Below are 27,239 nucleotides of genomic sequence, written 5' to 3'. Positions count from 1 at the left end.
AAACTAGCATTAAATTGACAAATTTCACAAATTCAAAATTTTCAGGAGGGAATTGTTTTTGAATTATTTAAACTCGACTTGGAGACCGTCAGGAAAAAAATCGTCAACACCATAAATAAGGACCAGTTTAGTACAATATACCCAACACGCGATTTCCAGAAAGAAAGAATGTCCTTGAATAAAGTTAATCATACTTGATAGATTAAAAAAAAAGAGAGTAAAAAAATTAAATGTAAAAAGATAATAAAATCTCATGTCATTCTTATGGTGTAACATGGGGGGGGGGGGGGGGGGGCATGGAAAAAAATTATTCAACACCCCAAATAAGGACCACCCTAGCTCATAATTAGACACTAGGATCCCTACGCGGTCGCATGAACACCTCACTGTCCACGTTGCAGAAAACTAAGTGCTCGTATTAAACTCAAAATTCAAGGTCTTCTCCCACCTGCTGGATCTACTTATGAAACTGATAACAACTCAACTGTCGCGAGTACTTCTGGTCTCTACCATGTCTGGCGCTTGAATGCTGATCCTTAAGTAGGGCGCGCTAGTTCTATCCGATTATGGCGCACTCCAGTGGCGAATTTAGGAAACTTTTGACCTACGATAAGGGAACCGTTACTCCCACGTACCTTGTGATTTCGTAATTTAACTCGAATATTTGTTTACAGGTATAATAATTTAAATATTTCTCTTTTCGGATGTGTTGGAAGATTTTTATTTTTCTGTTATGTATTAATGTTAGTATAAAAGTTTTCTTTTTGTTTGAGTCAATCTTTATGTTAATTAGTTGATGACACAGGCTGAAAAGAAACTATTCAGTCAGTTTTTACTACGTCGTTGCGTACATGGCGAGAGCTGTAAATCAAAATAGAGTTTATCCACATTTTTTCAGGATTCGACGATATTGTCTTCTTAACGGTTTATATAATAAAAATTAAGTAAACTGGTTTATCTCGCAAGTCGAATAAACAGTGGGTTACGATTTTTTAGTTCTTACAATTAGCCTTCAATACAACGAAGATCGTCATGTTTCGAAAGTATGGGTCTGGAAAAGAGTCATAAAGTGATCGAGATCTACCTACCAAGTAAATGTAAGCCTCTGATGTTCGGAAATTTGACTTTTCAACTAAATGAAAAGTGCGGTAAGGCATTGAAAAGATTCATCTACTCATAACCTAAGTTCAGATCGATGATGGCAGGGTATTTTCAGCATGGATCTGTACAAGGTATAACCTGGCAGAGTGTTTAGGCTTTGAAATCAATTTGATCATGGTTACCAATTGATTCGCGAGTATGGAAATATTGGGCAATTGATTCGGACGAGTTTTGTCTGGTAAGCCTTTGAAATTAGTTGTCGTCTAGGCAAAAGCTGAAATTCGAATCGAATAGAAAACTTCTGATTTTAACAACGTCAGCTGATAGACACAAATGGACGAAGTCAAATGATTTTACCTTAACAATAAAACGAATTCTCTGCAATACACTGCCTTGCAAAATTAAATGGTCTTGATTTTCTGTTAGCTTCTAAGTTCGGTTAATTTTCCGTTGCTTAGATTCGTTTTCACATCATCTGAATTCGGAGTTCACATCGCTTTGTCACCTCGTATAAATCTTGAAGAATAATGACTCTTGTGTCGTCCGTTAAAAAGTGTCGTGGAGAATTATAGTTATACCCACCATACGGTTTTGTGTGTGACATTTTCTTTGAGGCTTGCCTCATTTGACGAACTGAAGACCGTTACCTTTATTCGCAAGTACAGGAAAAATCAGCGATAAACCACATATGTGGGATTAAAGGTCTTCACAAATAGTTCACGTTACGCACATGGCAACAATTCCATTCGTATACATTATATCTGTAATAAATATTGTATTACTAGTGCGGAAAGTGGGTCATTTCCGGTAAGTTTGAAGTTTGTAGCATGAGAAAGTGCGAAAAGGTATCGACAGATGTTTGTTCCTCAGAGAATTTTCCCCTGAGAAGTATTAATTTAACCACTAACCTGCTTTTGTTGGCACTAAAGTTGTGGCACAAAACATCGATTATCAAATTCGATCTTCCTATTCAAATATGCGACAGACGAATGAGATGTTCGTCCCCCGAGTGGCTCACGGTCGACTAACACTTGACTTATTTGACTTAAAATGAAGTCAACTAATCCGAGACTGATGTAGAGGGCGTCTTTGAAGTCAATACTTGACCACGTGCTACTCACACGTGTATGAACGTCTGCCAACTTGTCAATAGACGGTCTTTGAAACTTTGAGATTCCGAGAATTCATAGATTTTTTTGTACCATATCACTTACTGGGTGTAAAGAGACGATTAGAGCAAGCCATACTTGCTCTATACTTTTTCTCACTATAGCTTCTAGAATTACGAATAAGGCAGAGTGTCGCTAGTTCTGCTGTAGACCAATCTAGTTATAAATACGCCTGTCTCGTTATTTCCTTTTCCGTTTTTCGGCTTACCGACAGTCATTACGATATTTCAGACGAATAGTTAACGTCTTGCCAATCTTTTGTCAACTCAAAGTCAAATTTTTTACGTGTTGACATTATATGTCGGCTCTAATAAGTCAAATGATAGTCGACATCGTGACAAGTGAGATTAGGTGTAGGAGTTGAAGAAATATTGTGAGAAGAAAAAATTAGTTTCATGGCTGCCACCTCAATCCTTTGGCAAAGCGGATGTGGACACAATTAGGCGATGCAGTGATCCATAATTTCCTAACGGATGAAAATAGAACTCCAGTTATGCAATATAAGATAAATTAATCCCCATTAATCGCGATTTATTTGTCACCCAAATATGAAAGTATGACGAGTGAGCGAGGGAACATTTATATCCAAATTCTCGAAGAAGCGGGTCTCTTTCAAAGTTACCCCTTCGTCCAAAATTACTTCATGGTGTTATGATCTAAATTTTATGATCCCCACATCTTAATAGGCTCAACTTATGACTTATAACTATTACGTACAAATGTTTACAGTGAGTTTGGGCGTCGAAGGTGATTTGGCCATTGATATACAATACAATCATGCAATGCAAAACTGAAACACCATTGAGAAAGTGTATTCCTCTGGCAATGAGACGCGCTCCATGAACTTTTCGTAAGTTTGACGGATGAAAACCAAAATAATTTTCATTTAAAATCGAGAAAACTTCATGCTGCGCCAGAATGACTTACATGTGTATCAATTGAATGAACATGCAAGTGGAGTATATAGATACGACTTCTGCCGGATAAGGTTCTTTTTGCATCAGAGCCATTTTAATCTAGACTCTGAACCAATGCAAGATTGATGTTTAGATCCCCCACAATGCATTGCTTGACACAGCGTGGTTACAATTTTAACGAACGGTCAAAGTCCATCCTCTAATTCCAGTAGCAATTTTTCACTCCCTCAAAAGAGAAGACATAGCTTCTCCACGTTCCATAATTTTCACTAACAACCATCAACGAACAGCAGAAACGTTTTTCTGAGTATTTTTGGATGCTCTTGAGATCGATAGTTTACTGTAATTTTTTAAATTGGATAGTTTTTTTTTTTGTGAAGTTTGAGACTCCTAATACCTGCTAAGCATGTGGTATTGATGCAAGGCAAATATGATAGAATGATAGGCTTACACTAATCAACAGATAGCTTCCTAAATGATCCAGAAAACCCGAAGATGTCGTTCTCGTCAAAAGTTGGACCAGGGCGCAGTCGTTCGTCCGCAAAAACATTTTCTTGCTCCAAAAACCAGTCCCGATAGTCGTCCACCTTCTTACGTAACAAACCTGTATCATGTAATATTCAGATTAGCTTCCCCTTGCCTTCAGGGCTCGAATGTTGAAACGGGCATCAGATCTTCGATCGATGAAAAATCATTGCTGCTTGAATCTCGCAGAAACATGAAATTTTACTTGCCAGATAACTCTTTTATAGTTGAGTAGCTTCCACCGTAATCCTTCGGTAGTATTGATTTAGGTACCAGCCGATGAAACGATTCCAAATCGCCGACCGCGTGAACGTGCACCTGTAATTCCAGAATGACATGAATAGGACTAATATGCCTGTTGAGTGTGATTCAGGACCAAAAACGTACTCTATAGGTGTCTAGGGTGAAAATGTTATCAGAAATTGCTGCGTGGCTATGAGACTGAATTCTTCTATTTTTCATTAACGAATAAGTCCTCTTCTGGTCAAAATTACAGTTCGCCTGACTTGCGATTTTGATGAACTTTGGTCTACAGCTAAACCCAAATTTATGGGTCTTTTAGCATTGTATTGGTTCCATATACCTACCCTAGCAGCGAGCTTAGGTTTCAACACGGACTTGATCATGGTAACAATACGGTCGACGAAGGGGGGAGCGTTGATTAAGTGAATGCTCTTTATCCTTGCCGCGTAGGCTTTCTGTGATTGGGACAAATCAAAGAAGAATCAGTATAATCAGCGAGTTACTATACCAGAAGTAAAATAAATTCGCAGATGACATCTTCACGGAATCAGAATTTACGTAGTCTTAAAAATCAGTCTCAACAACTAACTGACTTACCGAAGCTGCTACTTCACACTTTTTTAAAAGAGTGGGGGTGAGCTTCATAATGTGACCTAGACTTATCATCTCCAGATCGTAGACGTATATGTCACCGGCACTGCGGTCCTCAATCATTCGGATATCGCCAACCATGAACATGTATCTGTTGGAATCGCAAAAGCACTCGAGTAAAGTCAACCAGTTTTTTACCTTCATTCCGATCAAATATTAATTGCGCTTTGCGCATTAATTCATCGTTCGTACTTCCATAATGCAAGGTACTATTTGTATCCCGATGCTTAATTACGATTTGACGTCAAGTCAACGACTCTTAACATCCCGGTAGAATTACGTACTTGTGTAGCAGCCAGGGATCAAATTTACTAGCATCATTAACGGTGGGTTGAAGAATGCAAATTCTGCGGTTCTCAGGAGTCAATTTGGGCAGAATCACGTACTGCCTGCAACAAATGATAATTTTATTCTAAATCCAAATCACCAAGTGTCGCTGTCTGAGGATCGTACATTCCAATCTCTCGTATGGTGATCTACTCACGTTACATCGTGCAAGACATTTATACTAGAATCTCGTGGATCTCTGTTCTTGAATAGTTCCGGCACCAAGTGTCGAATCGTGTAGTACATGTCCAGTTTCTGCTTCGCCTTCTCCAGGCTCATCTTACTGCCTATAATAAGCCATTCCAGTCGCTTCCTCGGCGCATCTGTGACAGGCAAATGGCAGTGTGTCAATAATGAAGCTTTACTACAACCAATTTCTGCATGTGACGAACAAGCCAACTTTGGTTTGTATGCATTCTGGGTTAGCAAACAATCGTTACGTATATTAATTCAATTCATCGTGAATCTAAACGTTTGTCAATCAGCTTACTAAACATCGTGAAGGTACTAATTGGGTCACAACTGTCAAGCGAACAAGGCTGTTTAAGTCAAGTAAAATAGCAATTGTTGTGGATTATTATTGCATTAGAAATTTCGGGTGTTACAGAGAATATTAAAGTCAGTCGATATTCGTTGATAAATACTATTGCAATGCTGTTCGATGCAAGTCCTATATAGTCCGTCTACAAACTCCCAGAATATGTGGCCATATAACGCAAAGTGCACCCAGAATAATCACTGGCTCAGTTGTTAGTGTGCCAATCGTAAACGCCACAATTTGCACTCATTATCACGTGTGTGCTGATTGATGGACATGCCTAGATCAGCGTTTACCAGAGTAAATAATAATAAGAATATTACAAGTTTAATGAAGACCCAAGGAAAGAGATAATAATCGAGGAGTGTCTTCTGAAGCGTGACATAATGTACAGGCAAGTTCCGCTGCGTTGCTCATAAATTATTTTTTTTTCACGAAGAGCGGTAATTTAGCTCAGTTACGGGGAAAGTACATGACACACTTGTCAGGTACCGTTTAGAATCTCGCGGGACTCGTACCTCTCGAAAGAAATAAATTACAAAAAAATCGCATGGTTAATAATAAATTCCGGTTGCGTTGCCAAATGTGCTACGCATGTTTTTTTAACGGATTCAATATACTTATTTTCGTATGAATAATTGGGAATTCGCGAATAGCGATGTAAAATAACTGTCGCGTGCATTAATCACCTTCGAAAGCTGACAAATCTGTCTATGTTCGTGTATGATTGATTAGTTTTTTTTTTTTTTTTTTCTTCGTACAAACTGCCACTCGTATTTTATTATAACTTCAATAAAACCTTTTTCTACAAGTTTGGATTTCATCTAGTACAGTTTTTTGCATCAAATTTCAATTATTTTCTGAAATCCAGTGAGAACCATTAAGTTTAATGATAAGAGAAAATAAGTCGTACTCTCTCAAGATTTGATTCTGAACAATTGTAAAGCGAGATGAGTAAAGATCGGCTCACTTATTAATGATTCTTCTGCCCATCATTTCATTGTAAAATCCTGTAAGTTTAGAATTTTTTCATTCGGCTGAAATTTTCTGAAAACTTCTGAAAAAAAAGAAAAAAACAACTTCACCATCACAAACATCAGCAATCATGCACTAAACAAAACTAAATCACAAAGCCCAGAGCAAGTTCCGAAAACGCGTACATAAATGTGTGAATGGAAATGAAGTAAACTGAATCTGAAAAAAAACTAAAAATTAAGTTGACAAAAAGGAGACTCCTAATCATCTTGGACCCACGCACCATGAAATAAACACACCTCAAATTTTCACACGTTCTTATTAATTGGTTCGAAAAAATCAGGAAACGTTGATCGAAGCCGACGTTAAAAAAAATAAAAAAAAAAAATGTAACACGAAACGTAATTTCTGTTAGGCATACCGTGAGGAAGATGCGGTTGCAACTTCAACCAGTCTTGAAGTTTGTCACAATATTCGATCAACAATGTTTCACTTCCCCCCATCGCGACGCACAATTCGTCCATGCTGCAGGTGTCCAGAGTCAGCGACATTTTTGACTGATAACGATCGAGAAAACGAATAAGAGGAATGCCACTGCGGTTGAAGCTGCTTCAGGTCGAGACTCACTCGTCGCACTAAGTCTGAGTCTTCGTTCAAGTTTTAAAATTTAGCCCCACTATCGAGGTTCTATCACATCGCTTTCGCACCGGAGACGATGGCCTACTACGTCTCTAGGTACCGGTTGAATTCTATTCCTCTCTAAAAACACCATCGCAGCCACTCTAACCGACATCCGACTCCGTTCTTTTGCGGTTTAGGTTTTGTTTCAAGAGCTTGTCATACCTGCTTAAGACTCTGTGATCAGCAATTTATGCTCACAGAATCTGACTTCGGTATCTCAAACTTATTTTCAAATAAAAATACGCTTGGCATTTGGATTTTTGACTTCGTTCTTGTTCTTTAAATATTTGAATTCCAAATTTATACTTCACGTGTGATTCTTTTGTCCTTGACTTTGATAAAGATACGTCTTCTTCGGGAACTTGTTTTTATTTCCTTGTATATCGTATAATGCGTTCGAAAAGGTGAAAATATATTTGCACAAGGTCAAATTTTATCTTATTAGATGAATTATAAGGTATGATTATCTGACCGATAAACCGTACCGTCTGCTTTTCGTTGATAAGTAAAGTTTTTAGTTGTTCTGAACTCGCTGTGTGTCTAGACAGAGATTTTTGCGGTGCGATAATTTTTCGTTCTAACAATGCGAATACCTACTATTTACAGGTGATGAAAGATATGTCCCGATTCAATGTCTGCAAAGAATTCGAGACGAGCCGGCAAGTTGAAAGAGAGCAATAAAACTTCCATCATCAGAAAAGATACTTCGCTGCGAACTATGATCGCTGCTTATCCAATACGAGCATGAGCTGAGCTTATATATTTGATTGTGAGTGCGTTCGTGTGTCCAGTGCAATAAATGGGCGTTTATAGAGTTTGTGCGAATAGTCAGTGTGGCACCGGAACGAAGGAATAAGTAGAGCGAGAAATCATAAAAATGTTTTATTAAGTGAGGGAAATAACGGTAATGTCGAATCTTGTTACTGCGGGGACATAAAATACGTGGTCATTGAAAGATTCATGCCACTTGGACGCTGTTCGTGTAAGTTTACTGCGTTCTTAGATCTCTCATTACTCGATAATCGAAGAAATCATTCTTGGAATTCATTGAATTCAGATTCAAACTTGCGTTTCAGCTGTACAAGTTTCTTCATCGAATTCGATATCTGCCTGATTATTCAAATTAGTTAAAAGTTTGAACAAGGGAGACGTTAAGGTATTGATATACATATTAATTTCTCATCTCAAAATGTTGCGTCCTGGATCTTGTGTCGCCTGGGGCAAGAGCCTCGTTTCTCCCAATCTAATTTCGGTGTACATGAATAGAGTGACATGTATATCAGGATATCCTTACGCGAGTTTTATTCAAATGGAGAACAACCTCCGAGTGATATTTGCCTCAGAGTAACATTACGCCAGGAGCAATTAGCGAATGATGTAGAAATCGATAGCGATATGCTATCACGAACAATCAATACGAGGGTAACCACATTACGAGAACAAGAACGTATCGTTAGCGTCTTGGAACAGTGAACCAGCGACTATTATAACGATTCTCTTATTCTCTTCTTTTCATTCTGCTGTCTAGGTATATTCATAAACTTTGAATAGAAACTTTGCACATCTGATAATTTGATCATTGTAATAAATTCCTGATATCCGAATGGTTATTTTATATATTTGTTTATTTAATGAATGGATCAATTATATCTGAAAAATTGATTGAACATTTTTTAGATACAACTGTAGTTTATATATTTTAAGGAACAATGACTGTCGAGAAGCATCAGAACGTTCTTGTCAGAAGAATGTTTCGTAAAGCACTGATGATTAAAACGCGGTTTATAACAATGGAACACGTACACAATAAATATTGAAAGAATGAACCTGTCATGGTTACGCTCATGGCTGTGAACATGTATCTTGTACAGTGTAATGCACATGAATACACGACCCATCGTATATCGGGCTTTAAATTCTGGTTTGTATCAAATGTCCGTCAGCGGTTTAACAAAAATAACTATTCACGATCAGTTGCTGTTGTGAAAATGAAATGCAATTACTTGATATAGCTTCCATGCTTGGCTAGTTACCATATAACTATATAATCAGTCGCTAATACAGATTTCGGTACTAACTTGTAAAGCGATTTAAAGTCACCTGCCGAGTAAACATTCATCTGGAATAAATGCGACAAGAATTAAAAATGTGTGAAGAATGACCTGTGTGTGAATTATTTATAAGATAAAATATTTTGCACGGAATATAGATTTATTCATTGCTATGTACTGCTGATCCTCTCTTATTGAAAATATTAAAAGTTTTTATAAACAAATCCATTTGCTTTTTTCTATCGTCAGCCGAATTGAAGACTAAAATTATTTCTTTTGTGATGCTTTTTCAGTTTAATTCGTCAGAGAACCACTCATCGAATTTTAAAACTTTTTTCACCTACCCTTGCTATAAGTTTTGGCTCTAGAATAGACTTTACCATGCCAATTAAGGGGCGGAGGGGGGGGGGGGGTCCTTGAACTAAACTAGCTACCGTAACTATAGATCGCAGATGGCTGTCAATTTTTTTCTGAATGCTGTTTTGTGATCCAAAAAACATGCCTAAAGCTCACAGTGAGAAAAAAACTATTTGAACCCGGCCGATTTTGTATACACGACCCGAAACAAGATGTCAAAAATTTGAAACAATCGATTATTCGGAACAGTAAATAGTGTCTGAAAATCAAATTTCAGCGAAAAATATTGAAAATTGTAGTAGAAGATACACTTTGAAAAATCCAAGGTTTCGATTTTCGAAGATTTTTCAAAGCCACATTTTTTTTTTGTAAGTTATAGCTAATTTTATACAAAATCAGCCAGGGTTAAATAATTTTTTCTCGCCGTGAGCTTCAGGCATATTTTTTGGAACACAAAAAAGCATTCAGGGAAAAATTGACAGCCATTTGCGATCTTTAATTCTGGTAGCTACTTTAGTACGATGGACCCCTAGAAGTGAATCCCTTTTAGTCTCACGTGTAGGTTTTCTGCGATAACAACAGAAGAGCACAAATAATTTATCATTATTTTGATGGCAAACGGGTGAACAGAAACCATAACTGGACTTACCATAGTAATTGTTTCATATTTTTTGAGGAACGCTAGAGTCACAATTCTGAGATGGGCCACAGTCATCGTCCAGAGATCGTAGATGTAAAAATGTCCGAAACTGCTGGACTGAACTGTTTGAATGTCATTCATTATGCGCACGTGCCTAAGAATATTGATCTCGGATTGTTGTGTATCAACAGCATTTCTGTAATATAATGGTGAGGGTCAATATTTGGAATGGCTGATACATCAAAATTTCGAACAAGCGAAAGTGAAATAACGAAAGATGAATTGTTCGAGGTCTTGATTTTCGATAGTGCCACTGATTATAATGACTACTGAACAGTTACACTTTCAAAAATCAAGATTTCGAACAATTCATCTTTCGTTATTTCATTTTCGCTTGTTCGAAATTTTGATGTATCGGTCATTCCAAATATTGACATTTCCAAGTTTTGACCCTCACCCATTTTAATCCATATATTCTCTTGCGGTTGGGACTTGCATGGAAGGTAGATCCCAAGTCAGTTCAAGCCATCTAGAAAAGTTAAGAGTCCCACATCTGGCAAGATAATACCGCACTAGAGGAACTACGACCCTAAACAATAAAGTAATATTAAACAATGAGGATGCCGGATGTGGACGCTAGCTTGTCGCTTGTCACGTATTGTTTAATTATAAGATATACTTGCATGCTCTCACTTCTCTCATATGTAAAAAATTTCCATTCCTACAACCAAGACTTCCGGTACAAATTCTTGACCAATTCTAAGTTCCCACCAATTACAATAATTAACCAAGACGAAAAATCGACGAATCAGCAAACTTCTATATCCTCCACAATTTCCAAGACTCTTCCAAATTCCTTCTTCTGTCATCTCCAAAAAGTCAGACCCCTTAATACCTGAAACCAACAACAGTTCACTTTAAATTCTGAAACCAAAAACAATTACCTCACAATTTCAATTATCAACCAAATATCTAAACCTAACTAAATATCAATTCAACTAATAAACGGACGATTATTTCGGCTTTTGAGAACCTCAAAAAATAATCCCCAATCAAATACTCTCTCTCCACTAAAGTGGCGTGCGGGAAAACAAGGATAACGTTACGACCTGCAGTGAATCAAAGATCATTCGGTAAAATTATAGGGTAGATAAATCGATTTTGGAGACCTTAGTACCAGTTGTGGCCATATTCGTTGTATCAAAAATGGAATACAGATGTTTTTATACATCTACGTAAGGACTAATACTCAAACAATAAAGTATGTCACGTACCAAATACTTCTGTCCGATATTTACTTGAAGTCAAACTAACAAACACAGGATCTTTATACGTATACGAATGAAATTTTGTAAATGTGTATTGCTTGGTCCAACTTAAAAGACAGGACTGTTTTTATCCCGATAAGTGGCCCTCAATATTCTTATTGCGAGTTTAAGGAGTTTTCATAGAACAAATGGTCGTAATTCGTTTATAAGTTCCATAAGTTTCTAATAGATGGCGGTGTGAGTCGATCTATTGACATCTGTATTAAGCATCTAGCACAACCCTTAAACATCCTTTGTTATCCAGATTGTGTAAGTATTGAATAAATAGGGCCGTGTTTCAATTTCAAACGTTTTCATGGTGCTACAATTTATTCCACGTCACACGTGTTCCACAGATATACAACGTAAACAACGCGTGTGTTTACTTTTTTGCGTATCATTATTTTGAGCTGAGCCACAGCAACGCGTGGCCGGGATCGCTAGTAACAATATAAAAATGGCCACAAAATGTAGGTCGACCACAGATGGTGAATCTACCCTCAATTCCTACGTATGAAATAGCATACTCATGAAATTCCGTTATACTAAAATTTCTGGAGTCCTTGTCTGTCACCCGGGAGATGAAAAACCGTGTAATTTTCGGGCGTTAATTTAGGCAACGCCACGAACTGCCTGTAGCGATGCAAATAATTGGCTTTAATGATTATCTCACGAGTGTACTTGATCCTTACTCACATTATCGAATGTATCATAATGAGGTGATATCAGGAAAGCCTCTGTCTCTGTCTACAAATACGTTTAGCACCAGTCTTCTGAATCTGTAACACATGTCCAACCTTTGTTTGGCTTATTCCAAGCTCATTTTGGCACTGAAAATAGAGCTCTCTAATCTCATCCTCCTAGATTTGCGTTAAAACGATATTTTGAAAGTTTCAATCAATTTTGATGGACCAGACAAGTTCCGTTCGGTACGTATGCTGATTAGATGAACGGAACTTGTATTGCAGTTCCCCGCGGCAATCCATTACTTTCATTCTTTCACTTTTCAATGAAATAGTTGGAGCTAGGGTGACCTTTACGAATATACGCGTTTTGGAATGAATAAAATAACTAAAAAATAAGCTGAAATTTGTAGGTAAATTTCTTGTTCAGAAAATTAAGCACACGTTTTTTAAAAGTATTACTTCAGTAGCCTGCAGGCTATCATAGCTTAAAGTGCTTTGCCACTTAGATAGTGTTTTTCTCCAAAATCTCAAATTCTATACTTATATTTGGTGAAATGTCGTTGGAAATAGAATTATGCAACACAAAAGAGTTGTTCATTGGATTAAGAAGAAGCGAAAGGCAGTTGATTCAGCGTCAAGATTGTAACGATATTTATCGTGATTGACTTTTGTGCGTTAAAATTATGAATAAAAGAATAAATAAATAGAAATAAAAAGGACAGAGACGCGATGTAAAAGGGCAATAGCCATTCAAATTAAATATATTGTAAAAAAAGATAAAAAAATATATGTATAAATAAAAAATAAAATCATTCACACACACACATAAAAATAATGTAAAACAACACTTAATGGAACATGAATGATTTTAAAAGAATGACACAGTTTCTTTGAATAATCCTTGTCGCGTTATAACTTATCTTTCTTTCTTGTGTCGTCGAGTGTCGTCGAGTCGGTCCGTATTATTTTACCAATCAAAAATGCAAAATCCAACAGGACTGTCGAGATTACAATGTTTTTCGCAGATGATTGACCAAATGTTGTGTGCACTCGAGACCATACCGTGAGGTTGCTTAGTTAAGCTTAAAATTGACAGTCGTGCTCTGTATGAGGTTCCTGGACCGACTGCCAATAGGCCGTGAACCTTGACGTGTCGCACACATACACTTCCACTGATATCGGCCAACCATCGACGAGTCTGGCGCTCTGATATTCGAATCTCACAAGATGAACTTGAAAACTGGTTTCAATCACTGGTTGAAATCACAGTTCCACTTGCCTCAAGGTAATTGAAACTCGTTTAAAGTTTACTGCATGTTAATAACCTGGATGAATAGGAACAATAATCATTATTAAACATGTAATTACGGTTACGTTTCTTTGATTTCTAAAAGCAACGGATAGAGTCCCACGAGAAATGTTTCTGATATTCGTGTTAAAAAACATTTAGTTCTTACCATTCGTAGATAAACATACTGTTTTTTTTTCATATACTTTAATTTACGCGTGCAAAAACTTAATTTTTTACAGAATCCTCAGTACGTATGATCGAGTTGTTTCAAGTATAAGGCTGCCGTAGAATAAGTATTTCAGGATCGAATTATTCTCTCAGTGTGTGTGGTGTGTGAACAAAATGAGTATTAAAAAACAGCGTAATTTATTCAATCCTTCTTGTGAACATGAACTAAGCAAATTAACTTAGTTACAAGTATTATCCGAGAGCAAAGAGTACTCAAGGAATGGCGTCTTTACTGCCGTGACTGAAATGCATATCGGCATTCGACAAAGACGATTTGCCTACTTGACTGGGACTGACTTGACGGTTAGCAAAATGTATGTCTTAGGCTACGATAAGAGCTGAACCCATGAGGGTGGGAGGCCCCATGCAAAGGGGTCCGGTAGGGGTTGGAACCTCTTTGGGGCCCAAAACATCGCGTATGGTGACCGCCTGGACGCCATAAACGGGACTGAATTCATGTTCTGGTTCTTTAGCTACCTTTCCAAGCATGGTTTCCCATTAGAATAATTGTTGTGCGTTCTTTATGGCACGTGAAAACCTGTAGGGTCGAAAGAAATAAAAATAACGAAGTGGAAATCAAACATCAGCACATATTTTATGTGTTCTTGGATTAGTAAAATTTTTTATTTGGTTTTCAATCGATTGGTCAATTGATTTCTTTCGAGTAAGACTATTTTTTGAATCTGGCACTCGAATTTCATACTTATTTTTCGAACTTGTACTTAATAATATTCAGCCTAAAAAAATTCATTACGCAGAAAGGGTTGGTCCAAGAACTCTGAAAGAATTCAGAAAAATATTTTAGAGCTCTAACAACAACATATCAAGAAATGGATGGAATCAGAGACGATGAGGTCTGGAGGTCTGTCGTGTTGAGGTCGATAGACCCACGTGTATTAATCTATTCTCTATATGCTGGCTGTCAGCTTAATTAGCGAAACTGATTAAATTTATAGATGCTATATAATTCTTTGTTGGTTAGTAACGTCAAACAAGACGAAGTCTCCAGCGTCTTAGAATGCTGAAGATCCATAAAATATCTAAAATGATTTGATCTTCAAAAAAAAGTTATCGCGTTATGTAAGCACAAAACGTGTTATTATATCCTAATTATGGACTATCCTTGCGATCTATAATATTATTTAATCGTTGAAAGAATCGTATACAAGCACGCCTTACCAATTGTGTTTCTTGAGCATTATGATTATCAGTGACCATATGTACAGGGTGTCGAAAAAGTTCCGGGACGTCTGAATAACCAAAACTTTGATTCGTACCAGAAATGCTGGGTGCTAAGGTTGTAGGATATTGCCCTGGCTATACAGTGTATATATGGGGTATTCCACGCCAAATCGGAGGGTTTGAAAAATTTCGATTTTTGATTTCTTCAATTTTCCGATATCATAACGTTGCTGATTCCTAGTCGACGTCTAGCTTCCGAAAAGATCCAGAAAAGCCGAAGAGGTCGTCTGCATTCACTGGTGGTCCAGGGCGAAGTGCTTCGTTGACCACAATCTTATCCTGTTCTAGGAACCAGTCACGCTTCTCGTCAACTTTCTGCCTCCACAACTCTGCGTTACCATAAAAAAATAAATAAAGAAAAATTACGCCTTCCGCACACCATGCAAACCTCACACATTACAGCGATTTCCACTCGTTGAATTCGACAAATACTTATCATGTAAGAAACTTGAAGAGACAAGCGTGTGAAAAGTTTAATTTCACTTCTAAACTCACCAGCGAAATATTCTATGGATGGTTCATCGCCACCATAATTTTTGGGTAGAATCGACTTTGGTATTATCCGATGTAACGATTCGTAGCTTCCTTTTTGGTGAACGTTAACCTGTGGATGAAAATAGTTTACATGGATTCGCGTAATATGTTGAACAATTTCATCGTCCAATAATACGTCCTCGTATCTTTTCATCATGAATCTCTTAAATTATATTAAATATCTAATCATTTTTATAAAACAGCAGATAGAAAAAATGTTCAACTTTTATGTTTACATACTCTTGCAGCGAGTTTCGGCTTCAAAGCTTTCCGAACCAGGGTGACTACAGTTTCTACGAAAGGAGCCGCGTTGATAAAATGAATCCCTTTAATCCTTTTCGCGTAAGCTTTCTGAATGTGAAAGAATATATATCATTTAGTTGATTTGGTTTCGTGATAATGTAACGATGAATTCCAGTCGTTTGTTGTATTATGGTGATATCGAAATTGGCTCGATATCGTTAAGTACTTGGAACGATTAAAACCTATTATTAGGGATACTTGCCGTTGCTACTACTTCTAGTTTTTTCACGAGGGTCGGAGTATACTTGGCGATAAGACCAAAGGTTATCTTAGATTGATCAAATATAAAAATGCTCCCAAGACTGCGGGCTTCCCTGTCCAGCATCAGTATTTCGTCCATCATCAGACAGTACCTGTCGACGTTGCGAGTTAGTTTGTAATTTGCCGACGAAAGTTTAAGAAGTTCGAAAGAACGGTAGACTTTATCATTTATTTCGAAAATTATTAACGCATGTGACAAAAATATTTGTTTGTAGATTTGAATTTGAAATCGTCAATTTGTCTTGTCAAATTACATACTTAACATCATCACCGGCAATAAAATCATTGTAGTCGTCAGCACAGTATTGAAAAATGCAGATTCTGTATTTTTCTGGTGTCAATTTTGGTAGAATGACGGTATGCCTGCAACAAAATAGTGAAATTCATTTTTGAAGAAGAAATCTATTTAGATCATGAATAAGATACACGAATTGTCCATCGGTAATTCTCTGTTAGATCAAAAGGGTTTAGAATTTTGAGTTTCAGTTGTTAATTGAAAAACATTTTTACATTTACTTGTTCCCACGTGAACGATGTACCTGCATATTTATTCATTTCGAAACTCGGGTTTTCAATGTATATTTTCAAGCAATACTTTTTTTCTTCGTTGTATTTTTGCCTGCAAACTATGAAACAGTCGACGTTGACTATGAAAACCCCAGAAACTATGTAAAATCTGCTTCAGACTCCGAAAATCCTGAAGCACTTAACACGGACTCAGAAAACTACGGAAAACTCGAAATAGGACAAGTTGTCGCGAAATTATTGTTACATATGATAACCTGCGCCAACCCGCGAGTTTCTTTAAAAATGTGCATATCTTGCTGATCCGCCATACAAATATCAAAAACATATACATCAAATGAAAGCGACAAGAATCACGTTTCCGATCAGTTGATTCCGAAATATCTCAATGTAGCCAATAAAATTAGAAAAAATATATTGAGAAGATGGAAAATAATTATTGATCATGCGATAATCTCGTTAACAACATTTGTTTGTTTCAAACTTAAACTACAATTTTAATTTATAACGCCTTGTGACAACTAGTACTTGTGATATGTGATTTAAAAGCAGCGAACGTTTCATAGCTGGAAATTTTTATCCTGGAGCAAGTCGTCTGTGTGCAAAAATTTCAATGTATTAGAAATATATGGGGAATCCCATTGAACCCATGATCGTCTGACTCTCAACATGTTTGTTGTTGTTCATAATTTTTCATGCAGTTGTCCCAACTATAAAACAGTAACATGAATTTTTTTAGATTTCTCATTCAACTGGTTAATTATTTACAAATATTGAAAATGATTTTGAAAAGGACCTCTATCAAGATATTCTCTCGAAAAATTCTCAAAAACTGTGCTTACTTTGCCAAACACTTTGAGCGGGCTCGTGATGGGATAATTTTTTTTTTCTTCTATTTTTGGCACTTTTTATTTTTTCGACCAACTAAAATATTGTTTAAGCGCTTTGGAAATTCCCAAAATATCTATTTTTGACTTACGGGGGGGGGGGGGGAGGGGGGGGGGGCTCAGACACTCGTCTGACTCGAATAGATTTCTTACGATTAATATTCGCAGCTGATCCTAATAATCGAAGTTGAATCGGTGAATCTTTCCATTTCTGAAGTTTTTGGTTTGAAACTGATAAAAAAATTTAAATCATTTCAAGTTGAATTCCTTTCGATGCCTATCAATCTGAAATGCTCAAAAATGAGATTCGCCGATTCATCTTCGGTTATTGGGATCAGCTGCGAGTATTAATTAATGAGAAGTCTTTGGTCCTATACAAGTGAAAATTACAGTGAACTCAACTATATCGTTTTGCGTCTAGCGATCTTATCTTGGTTCTTACATCATTTTGTGTAAGCGTGTCAGACCAGAACCACGCGGATCTCTGTTTCGAAGTACTTCCGGTACCAGCTTCTTCATCGTGTAGAACATGTCCAGTTTGTTCTTGGCCTGTTCTAAGCTCATCTTCGTAGCGATGATGAAATGCTCCAGAATTTCTTTAGGAATATCTTCAAGAAAAATGATGTCATTTTATTGTCAATACATCATAAAAATCCTGACCCCTTTAATTTTGAGCAAATCTTTTGACGCCTAGGGGATTCAAATATCAAAATATGATTTTTGAAATTTAAAAGGTCGATTGATGTCACCGATCTTTTAACCGCTAAAAATTTTGGAAAAAATATTGCAGACAATTAGTTAGCTTGCAAAAACCTGACAGAATTCTCAAAAATCCGGTGTTATGTGTCAAATTGTTTGAACCATTATCCATAGCAGACGGACTTCTAATTTAAGAATTTTTTTTTTTTTTTTGTTTTTTAGCAAAGTTCGAAAACAATCAGAACAGAAAATCGGCTAACTCCGCCTCAAAGCTAAAAAATTGTGGTATTTCACACATGATTCTTCATAATCATTTTAGTTTTTTAAATAATGTCGATGAATACGGTTATTTTAAAAAATAGTAGCTGATTCAAGGTTATTAAAAAAATCCTGAAAAAAATTAGTGTCTTTGATAGTCAAAATAGTCGTATAAAAATCCTAAGTCACGTTGGGGACATCACGGCTGAGACTTTGGTCGATTTGGCAAGGAATGCCTCATATGTAGTCATCGGACTTGGTCAAAGCGCCTAGCCGGGGTTGTACATGAATCGCGTCTTTCCGCAATTCCTGAGCCATTTTTACTTGGAAAAAAATGAAAAAATATATCCATATTGCGGATGTTTATGTCCATAATTGAGAATTTTTCCGAATTTTTTCGGACCAAATTCGAGCTGTGAAAAATCTTTTGAGGTTTAAATTGTCGATCTCTTATTAAGTTTGAAGAGTGCCTAGCTTCTTCTTTTCACAGTATGTTCATTGCGTCATTCTTGAACCGAGCAGATCAATCAAGTTATCAATAATGATAGTAATGAAGACTGAATATATTATTTTGTACACATTTTTAACATTATGTAATTTAAAATCTGTTCGATATACTTCTCAAACAGATGAAAAATTATTGAAGCTAAAATATTATAAAACGAAAAATGAATTTGTTCATTCATTCAGTAAATAGGCAGTATTTTTAACTATGTCAAAGAATCATTAGATCACGGAAATGTGTCTCCCCGATGATTGAGTTGACACTGAGTTACTTTTCCCCCAAAAAACCATTGAAAAATTAGTTTTCGATTTTTTCAACAATGGCGTACCTTTCTGAAAAATCTAAAAAAATTACAGAAAATCAAGATTGACGCAATGAACATACTGTGAAAAGAAGAAGCTAGTCACTCTTCAAACTTAATAAGAGATCGACAATTTAAACGTCGAAACATTTTTCACAGCTCGAATTTGGTCTGAAAAAATTGGAAAAATTTTTTCATATTTTTCGAAGTAAGAATGGGTCAGGAATCGCAAAAAAACGGAAATCCACGTTATTCTGAGTTTCCAGCGTAATAATGTAGATAGAGGTTTTAAACTTGGGCTAACCAGGTTTTTGAGGTAGCTCTAAAATGTGGCGTATATGCAACCTCCACTAGGCCTTTTGTAGCGAATCTCTATAACGGTATTGGATTTGATAAACTTTTTTGTAGTGAAGGTTGTTAACGTCAGGCTCGATCTATCCTTGAAGTTCAGTGTCAAGAATTACTATATTTATTATATAATAACAATATAACACGCATGTATGACTAAACAATCAAGAGGAAAACATTTGATTTAATGGCAATTTTCACGTTTTTCCAGGTTCACTTATACGAACATGTCATGAATTTCACCTGCTCAGGTAAAATCTATTACAAGTGACACGTTGATAAATTTATCCACCAATTTTTCACTTCTAGATTCGCAGCATTTAATGTTTTTGGAAAAAATATGATTCATAGTGTTTTTTACGGTAAACAGTCTGAAACACCGGAAGTTAAGATTCATTTTTGGATACATATCCAGAAAATGTGAACAAACACGTTTTTCACTAAAATTAACTCTAGCGAGTGAAGATTAATTTAACCTTTCGTCCTCACTGTTATTTTTTGATAAACAGTTCCCACTGTGGACACTCTAGTGCTCGGATATTATTTTACAGGGAATGATTAGTCGAAAAATTTCGAAAAAATTCTCGAAAGCAGAAAGAAACATGTATTTCATACTCCAATAGATTTTGGATCGAAATATTTAGCTTATTCTTCAAGCTTCCTCTTCATCGTTCCATACAAAAGGTGAAATTTTTTCCGTAAATCAATTCCGTATCCTATTCTTTTGTCACCCAGAATTCTTTGACAAGGAATAATGAGTACAACACAAGCTAATTTGTTATAGTTTTGAATAGTAAAAATGAATCTGTCAACAAAATAAACACTATCTAGGTTTCAGAGAAATTCATAAATGTTTTCGTTTTTCTTTCAACCAATTATGCGATCACGTATTAGTTTACCTTGAGGAAGATGTAGTTGAAACTTAAGCCACTCTTGAAGTCTGTCTCGGAGTTCAAATAACAGTTTTTCACCTCCACCCGAGGCGGCACACAGTTCTTCTATACTGCATGATTCCATATTCAGCGCCATTTTCAGTAGTCCAAAAATTTCGGGAAGGACGAGATTTCACTAGAATTGGAACGACGTATCTTTGATGACTAGCTTTGAGCGTTCCGCTCGCTACTCGTATAAGGAAACGTGGTCACTTCTGTTAAGGATAGATGAATTTATCCTCTGTCTGCAGTACGGATGTGTGAGTGAGTGCGAGTGCGCATAGCGCGCGACGCAGGTTATTATGTCATAATGAACGAGCCGCAGAGGAGTGTGTAGTAAGTAGATGCTAGTCATATGTCCTCTAAAAAAAAAAAATAGCAGTAATAGAAAAAATAGAGCATGGCAGTATACCACTCAAATTTTGCCACATGTAATCTGTATAGATCGAATAAGATAATTATGGGAAAGGTAAAAAGGACACTTTGATTCTGAAGAAATTACATCAAGAATGATGCGTTGAAGCAAATGAAGTTATTATGTAAACCGGTGTCAGATATTGACTCTTTGAGAAAAGTCAGGTCGAAAAATTCCAAGGTCTTAAACAAAGTATACAACAATCTTCGAAAATTTTGAATAAACTATTGGAAAGTTCCGTTTTTTTTTTTTGTTTTCATTCAAGACTTTTCGTTTGTTTGTACTTCTGTTTATAATAGTTTCTTTTTTTTTTTTAAATAAAATCAGTTGTACAAAGTTTTTTACTTGAATATAATTCTTTTCTTTGACAATTGCTATAATTTTTGAGCCAATGGATAGATGCTAGTAATATATCAGCTAAAATAAATTATTACACAAAAATTTCTCGGACACCGTCGGCAAGTGGAATTTCTATTTTCTTAATTTGTTAATCCGACTCCGTTTCCGACATATGTGGGCATAATTGGATGTAAAACTTTCCGCTCCAATACTACTACTATGTTGTATGGTAAAACGGGTTCCAACATGACGATAATTAAAAGCAAGCGTCACAAGGCAACTCAGATCAATAAGCATTATTTAGTTGTTGTCATTGGAATTGATTTCTTGTAAATACTGTTTATTATCACAGTGCACTTTCGCAGGCTTTGATTTCCTGTAAATTTTCTAGTATATAAGTGAACCAGTGAATACTTGATTATTGTTTTTATAAGTAAATACTAATCTTCAGAGTTGTCTTATGGCAAAACCGGTTTTGACTCGGGTCGATACAGCAATTATTTAGTCTCTCACGTAGGCATTGATTTGTTGTAAATATATTCTATACTATTACAGTATCTACTCTTTAGCCAGCTTCGATTTCTTGTAAATATTATATACTATTCTCGTACAGTTTTTCAAAATGGCTGAGCATGTTTTTATTTTTGAAATTTTGAAGAGAAGCAGATTTCCAAAAAGCCGCAAGTTTCTGTACAAAATTTTTTGTTCAATTTTCTACTTTTCAAGTATAGCCTACGATTAGTATGATAAATAATAAATTGATCATTTCGAAATCAGAATATATACTAGACAGTAATAAAAAAGATAATCATGATTTTTTTGATTTTTTTTCAGCCCGCAGTTTCAGAGCCATAGCGGCGGAAAATTTTGAAGTTTTCCAAATTACGGAATTTTCAACTCAATATATCTTTTTCTCTTAAATAGGTCGAAAAAAACTTTCCAGACGTTTTTTTTTCGCAAAACTCTGAAGTTTGAAATAAAAAATATACCAATATTTAATATTACGTTTATAATTTCTAAAATCAAATTTGAAGTGATGAAAATCGATTTTTCAACCCTTGCCCCCAATTTTAGATTGTTGAAAATCTTTTTTTGGAAGAACTCAGAGTTTTTTACACGGAAAATGACTCAAAAGAACTTGGGATTTTCATAATTGCGAAGGACAAAAATTAAAATAAAAAATAAAGTGCGGCGATTTTTTTATCCATTATTTCAAAAACTATCTACACAACAACAATGATTTAATAAGAACAAACACGTAACAAAAAATGAAATTTTAAAACCTTTTGCATTGTATGAGTGGGCCAATGAATACTTTGAAAAAGTGAACTTTGCTTCTGTATCGAAAGATGCGTAAAAATTATACCAAAACACATAATTTCGATCAATGTATAAGTACCTAAATATGTAAAGGCTTGACCATAATTGTGTCCAGAATTTTCGCCTTGCCATTTCTCGTTCTCACTCCTTCGTCGACGCCTGAATAAGAAACACGTGTTTATCAGAAATATGGAGTGAGCTTTTCGAAAACAAAAATTCAACAAATGTATACTTATAATTTTTTTTTGCAAATTCATAATAATTGCTGAAGACACTGTACGAAAATCTCGATATATCAAAAAACTACAAAAACGAGCAAGTTGACTGGTTGAAAAGGAAATACGAAAGGCAATAACGGAAATCAAAGTACTGAAAATAGACAAACACGAGGCACAAGTCTACTGGGCATACTAATGATAAGCTCTTATTTTTACATCTATATTCATTTGACTATATAGTTTTCATTTTTACACCCATCATAAAAATTTATACAAAAAACGTTGCTAATTCAAAACCGATTTGAGGTAAAATATACAATCGACTTGTTCAATTCACTATATCTTAATTGTGTTTTTTTTCCTTTTCCTTCTTTATTTATTTATTCAATGTTGGCATTGAAAGAAGGAAAAGGTAATTCGAATCAATTAAAAAAATATTTTTTTATTGATTTTAATCACTTTTTATACACGGAAATCGTAGTTAAAAATCAGTCTCAAAAAAGGTCGGTCCGCACTGATGATGATTTCTCGGAGATGGTTAACCCGAAACCAAAAAATTGAACGGTTCCAGATTCACCATGTTAATGGCTTTGGAATGAACCATACGTTTTCTGAAATTTTCAGTTTGATCATTTTTTTGTTCCAAAAAGTGGCCAATAAAAGCGGTCTCTTTTAACTTTTTCGAAAAATGGCCACCATTTTGTTAATTTTTCAAGTATAAAAAATCGTATGATTCATTCCAAGGCCATTAACAGGCTGAATCTAAGATTGTTTAATTTTCTCAAAGTATCTGACGAATCATCTCTAGTCCGACACACCAACTGCACTGTACAGTCTTTTCTGCAACGAACAATTTCTTCCCCATGTCTTGCGATTCTATCCTTCATATTATTTTCAATAAATCATTTATCTAACAAATCACGAACTTCTTCAGTGTAATGCCTTGTACATTTTGGGTTCAATAAACACCCCTTAAGATTTCAGCATTAACTGTGTATAATTATTACATTAATCCTTTTTCCCAAGAATTTTGAGTTTTATTTCAATTTCGTTTTATATTTTGCTTCACATGAAACGTTGATTGTTTTTATTACCTGTTACTCTTAATTTAGAGCGAAATGTGAAAATGTAAGTTAATGATTTTGAATGGCTCTCACCTTGAATAGGAGGAATTCTGATTGAGGTCGGTAAAAAGTTCGTTTCCCTGTGATTTAATGTTAAGAATTATGTAATATAATTGATATTTATTCCTCTCTGTAAGTCGTGTCTTAAACCAATGATACCAAGGAGCACGTGATAATATGTGATAATAGTGGTTTTACGTCAGATGAGATAATTGATTACTGGGTTTTGCACGCCAACTTTGTAAATGTTCGTTTTTCTTAAACTCCTGGAAAAAAAATTAAACTTTCCAAATCGGAATCACAAAGTGACTGATAATTCAAGTTTAACTTATTGTTAGTCACTCATTCATTTTATTTTTATTTTGCTTTTCAAGTGGTTTTTGTTTTTATTCAAAACTTTATAATAAATCCTAAGAAATCCGTCTTATCTTAAACCAAAGCGAAATCTTGTTTTTCAAATCGCCGAAATAAAACAAAAAGTGGCACATTTTAGGGAACTTGAATTTTTTTGTTCACATTCGATAATTTCTTATTACCGTCAACGTAGTTTCTTTTTTCTGTTTTCTTTTTTTCTTCCTTCTTTAAAAAATGCATTTCAAGAATAAATTGCTTTTTAAGTATCTTGCAGGCCTCGTACCTTGGTCCAATTTTTAGACCCGAGCCCGACGCGACTACTCAATATGTCTTTCATTTATTACCACCGGTGAGCAGCCTCAATCTTCATCCACGTTTGAGTATGAAGGTAGTAGACTATAGCTTATTAATAGTAGTGTTCACATAGGTACATCCATTTCAGCAATTCTACTATTCATATTCTTATATGTATTATACCGACCTAATCGTTTTCAAGAACCATGGTGACGCATTTTCACAACCATTAAGATACGCTTCTGATGGCTATATACTTTTAAAATATTTTAACTAACTATGTTCAAATTCAAAATCTGACATCACAAACGTATCACAATGATAGTCTTTGATTGTTTTGAAATGTGCTTGTTGAAGATAAATGTTTATAAATTGTTTGTATCCAACCCATCACGGAAGTACCGAAGATCCATTGCAGTAACCAGAATAAGCTTCAAGACATTTGAATCGGATCAAAGACACCAGATCTGATCACTTCGAACGTCGTAATTATAAAACCTTTTCTCAAATTGGTTATGTCTTATAGCTTGTGTTGAGATTTACTTCGATTTCACTGTAGGAATGTTGGGTTGGTCGTATTCACTGTCATTATCAAAAACAGTGTTCCTGGAGATTTTTTGAACGGTCTTCTTGCTGTTCCTTACTCCTGATCAAGACGATGGGGCTCATTCTTAATTTGGTGGCATGGGTTGGCCAATACGAATGAATTATGACGACATAATAATTGTTTGAGCCACACACAACACACGCCCACAAAAATAAAAAGGTTGTGTGTGCTAGGGCTTGAACTGTATTTTTTTTTTTGTGTATTTGTTTCCGCTGTCTTGAAGAAAACCCATAAAAATCATGTTTTAGCAATTGTTTCTTAAGGTTCATGCGTCTAAACTTTTTTCGTTTGTTTCTCTCTGCAACATCCATCAGTACTCTACAAATATCTATTTTCCCATCATTCGAGACCGTTCCGAGGTTATGTATGGTTAAAAACATGTTTGCAATTTTTTTTTCACACTATCGGTACAAATACCATCAGAGACCTACTACCATGGAGTGTTTCGACTGCGATGACAACTGCCAATAGATATTTGTAGAGTACTGGTGCATGTTACAGAGAGAAACAAATGAAAAAATGTTAGTTCCAAGAACCATAATAAAAAATGGTTAAAACATGGTTTTTATGGTTTGTTTCAAGATTTTTCACATCGACCCCCCAATTCTGAGTTCAGTAAGAAAAAAAATCGAAAATCAAATATGACACTCATCATGAAATTGTCATGTTTTTTCGAATTCTCATAAAAAAACGTTGTAAATGAATCAATTATTTTTTGGTCTATTTTTTTTTCGAAAAGTACATTTAATAACAAAAATTTTCAAGTCTTTCGCTTTTTACCCTTATTTTGGCTATTTTAAGCGGTCAGAAAGTTCTGATAAATTCATGCATGTTCTTTGAGGCATCTAGTTGAAGATCCAATAGTTTGTTTAATCAATTATTCATTTGGGAGAAGGCCGCGCACCTTCTAGTTTACAAAATATACATACAACAAGCAATCAAAAAATATTTCTAAATGTTAGAAGTAAATGTCTAGGAATATCGTGGTCGGTTGAGTTTTATGTCTGAAAAAATTCTACTCTTCTATTTATGCTACCGAAACTTTATATCGTGTTGATAGTTTACAACGAAATCTTGAACTGAACGTATCAGATGATTCAACCCTTGACATTTCGGTACTCGCGCTTTCTTGCCCGACGAATTTCGAGATAGTAATTTAATATTTCTATTAAATAGCTTAATTGTTTATTTGAAAAATAAAAGTATCGAATATAATTACGTCTAAATCTAGGACTTATATGTGAACACTGCAAGTATCGATCATCTTTACCGTCAGCCAAAAGATTTCGAGTGCGAGTAACGAAAGGTTAATCGACAGTTAAACGATGTCACATTTCTGGCTTCTTATTTTCCTAGACAACTCTGTGAATGCTTCAATGATCCAGTAATACTGATCTTGTAGTATTCAGAATCAAGTTCTTTTTTTTCAAGATATTCCCAATTAAGTATCGGATTCCCTGATTCTCGAAACGAAGATGAGTTTAGAGAAGTCCAAGGGGAAACTGGACATGTTTTATACGATGAGAATCGTGGTACCTGAGTTTTTTGCAAACCGAGATCCTCGTCAGCCGATTTTCACGCGCTTGCACAAAATGATGCAGGTTTCAACACAATAAATTATCAACTTTCGCGAATGAAAAGCGAAGTCTGAAAATTCATGGAAATATATTTATCAGGCACGCGCAGGCAGGTTACCTGAATTTAAAAGTAAGTTTTTCTATTTCAGACAAATAGTTCTTCTGCTTTAATTAACTCCGGAAAAGCATAGAGTTTTCATTTATCGGGCCAACAGTGATAACTACAACGGATTTAATACCCTCGACTTCATGAGGTACACATCATTTGAAAATTTGCATATGATACGCAGTTTGAGTTCGTAATTTGTACAGAATATTATAATTTCAATGGCATTATGTTCAAAGGTGAAGTCTAAAAACGAAAAAGTGCTAGCTTATCGTGGAACTTGCCTTCATTCGGACATTTTTCCGTATTTCTTATCAACCCTTCTAATCAGTCAAATATTACATTACCTGCAGATACGTTCCGATGATTGAGGACATGATGGTGTTTGACTCTAAATACCATC

The 27,239-nt window shown here is 35.5% G+C and overlaps 2 protein-coding genes and 1 pseudogene across 3 annotated transcripts; all 3 read right to left on the bottom strand.

Annotated features, from left to right (window-relative positions):
* The window catches only part of LOC124407508, a 71,503-nt pseudogene extending 69,015 nt beyond the window's left edge, over nucleotides 1-2,488 (bottom strand).
* Nucleotides 2,489-3,616: 1,128 nt separating this feature from the next.
* Nucleotides 3,617-7,248, bottom strand: LOC124407014 (retinol-binding protein pinta-like). 2 transcript variants are annotated; one of them, XM_046882784.1, is made up of 7 exons: nucleotides 6,868-7,248; nucleotides 5,091-5,256; nucleotides 4,891-4,995; nucleotides 4,553-4,697; nucleotides 4,300-4,410; nucleotides 3,922-4,030; nucleotides 3,617-3,791 (listed from the first exon to the last, which is right to left on the bottom strand). In XM_046882784.1, exons 1-7 carry the CDS (start codon nucleotides 6,995-6,997, stop codon nucleotides 3,640-3,642), a joined length of 918 nt encoding a protein of 305 aa, XP_046738740.1. In that variant the 5' UTR covers nucleotides 6,998-7,248; the 3' UTR covers nucleotides 3,617-3,639. The 2 variants fall into 2 exon arrangements, with proteins under 2 accessions (XP_046738740.1, XP_046738741.1); XM_046882785.1 differs by lacking the exon at nucleotides 6,868-7,248 and adding an exon at nucleotides 5,424-5,463.
* A 7,854-nt stretch (nucleotides 7,249-15,102) lies between these two features.
* Nucleotides 15,103-20,623, bottom strand: LOC124407013 (retinol-binding protein pinta-like). The gene is made up of 7 exons (XM_046882783.1): nucleotides 20,450-20,623; nucleotides 17,882-18,047; nucleotides 16,281-16,390; nucleotides 15,969-16,114; nucleotides 15,704-15,814; nucleotides 15,425-15,533; nucleotides 15,103-15,258 (listed from the first exon to the last, which is right to left on the bottom strand). The coding sequence occupies exons 1-7, from the start codon at nucleotides 20,577-20,579 to the stop codon at nucleotides 15,107-15,109; spliced, it is 924 nt and encodes a 307-aa protein (XP_046738739.1). The 5' UTR covers nucleotides 20,580-20,623; the 3' UTR covers nucleotides 15,103-15,106.
* Between the last annotated feature and the right edge of the window lie 6,616 nt (nucleotides 20,624-27,239).

Source organism: Diprion similis, chromosome 6 (genome assembly GCF_021155765.1).
Source record: "Diprion similis isolate iyDipSimi1 chromosome 6, iyDipSimi1.1, whole genome shotgun sequence".
In the NCBI taxonomy this organism is placed as follows: Eukaryota; Metazoa; Arthropoda; class Insecta; order Hymenoptera; family Diprionidae; genus Diprion; species Diprion similis.
This window is presented reverse-complemented; position numbering and strand designations above follow the sequence as displayed.

What these genes read in the sequence shown, in the direction of transcription:
- LOC124407014 (XM_046882784.1), bottom strand. Translation starts at nt 6,997, where the DNA reads ATGTCGCTGACTCTGGACACCTGCAGCATGGACGAATTGTGCGTCGCG. An exon ending in AATGTCTTGCACGATGTAAC is followed by an intron (nt 4,996 to 5,090) that starts GTGAGTAGATCA and finishes CATTTGTTGCAG; the next exon opens with GCAGTACGTGATTCTGCCCA. An exon ending in AACTATAAAAGAGTTATCTG is followed by an intron (nt 3,792 to 3,921) that starts GCAAGTAAAATT and finishes TACATGATACAG; the next exon opens with GTTTGTTACGTAAGAAGGTG.
- LOC124407013 (XM_046882783.1), bottom strand. Translation starts at nt 20,579, where the DNA reads ATGGCGCTGAATATGGAATCATGCAGTATAGAAGAACTGTGTGCCGCC. An exon ending in CGGTGATGATGTTAAGTATG is followed by an intron (nt 16,115 to 16,280) that starts TAATTTGACAAG and finishes TCGACAGGTACT; the next exon opens with GTCTGATGATGGACGAAATA. An exon ending in AACTAGAAGTAGTAGCAACG is followed by an intron (nt 15,815 to 15,968) that starts GCAAGTATCCCT and finishes TTTCACATTCAG; the next exon opens with AAAGCTTACGCGAAAAGGAT.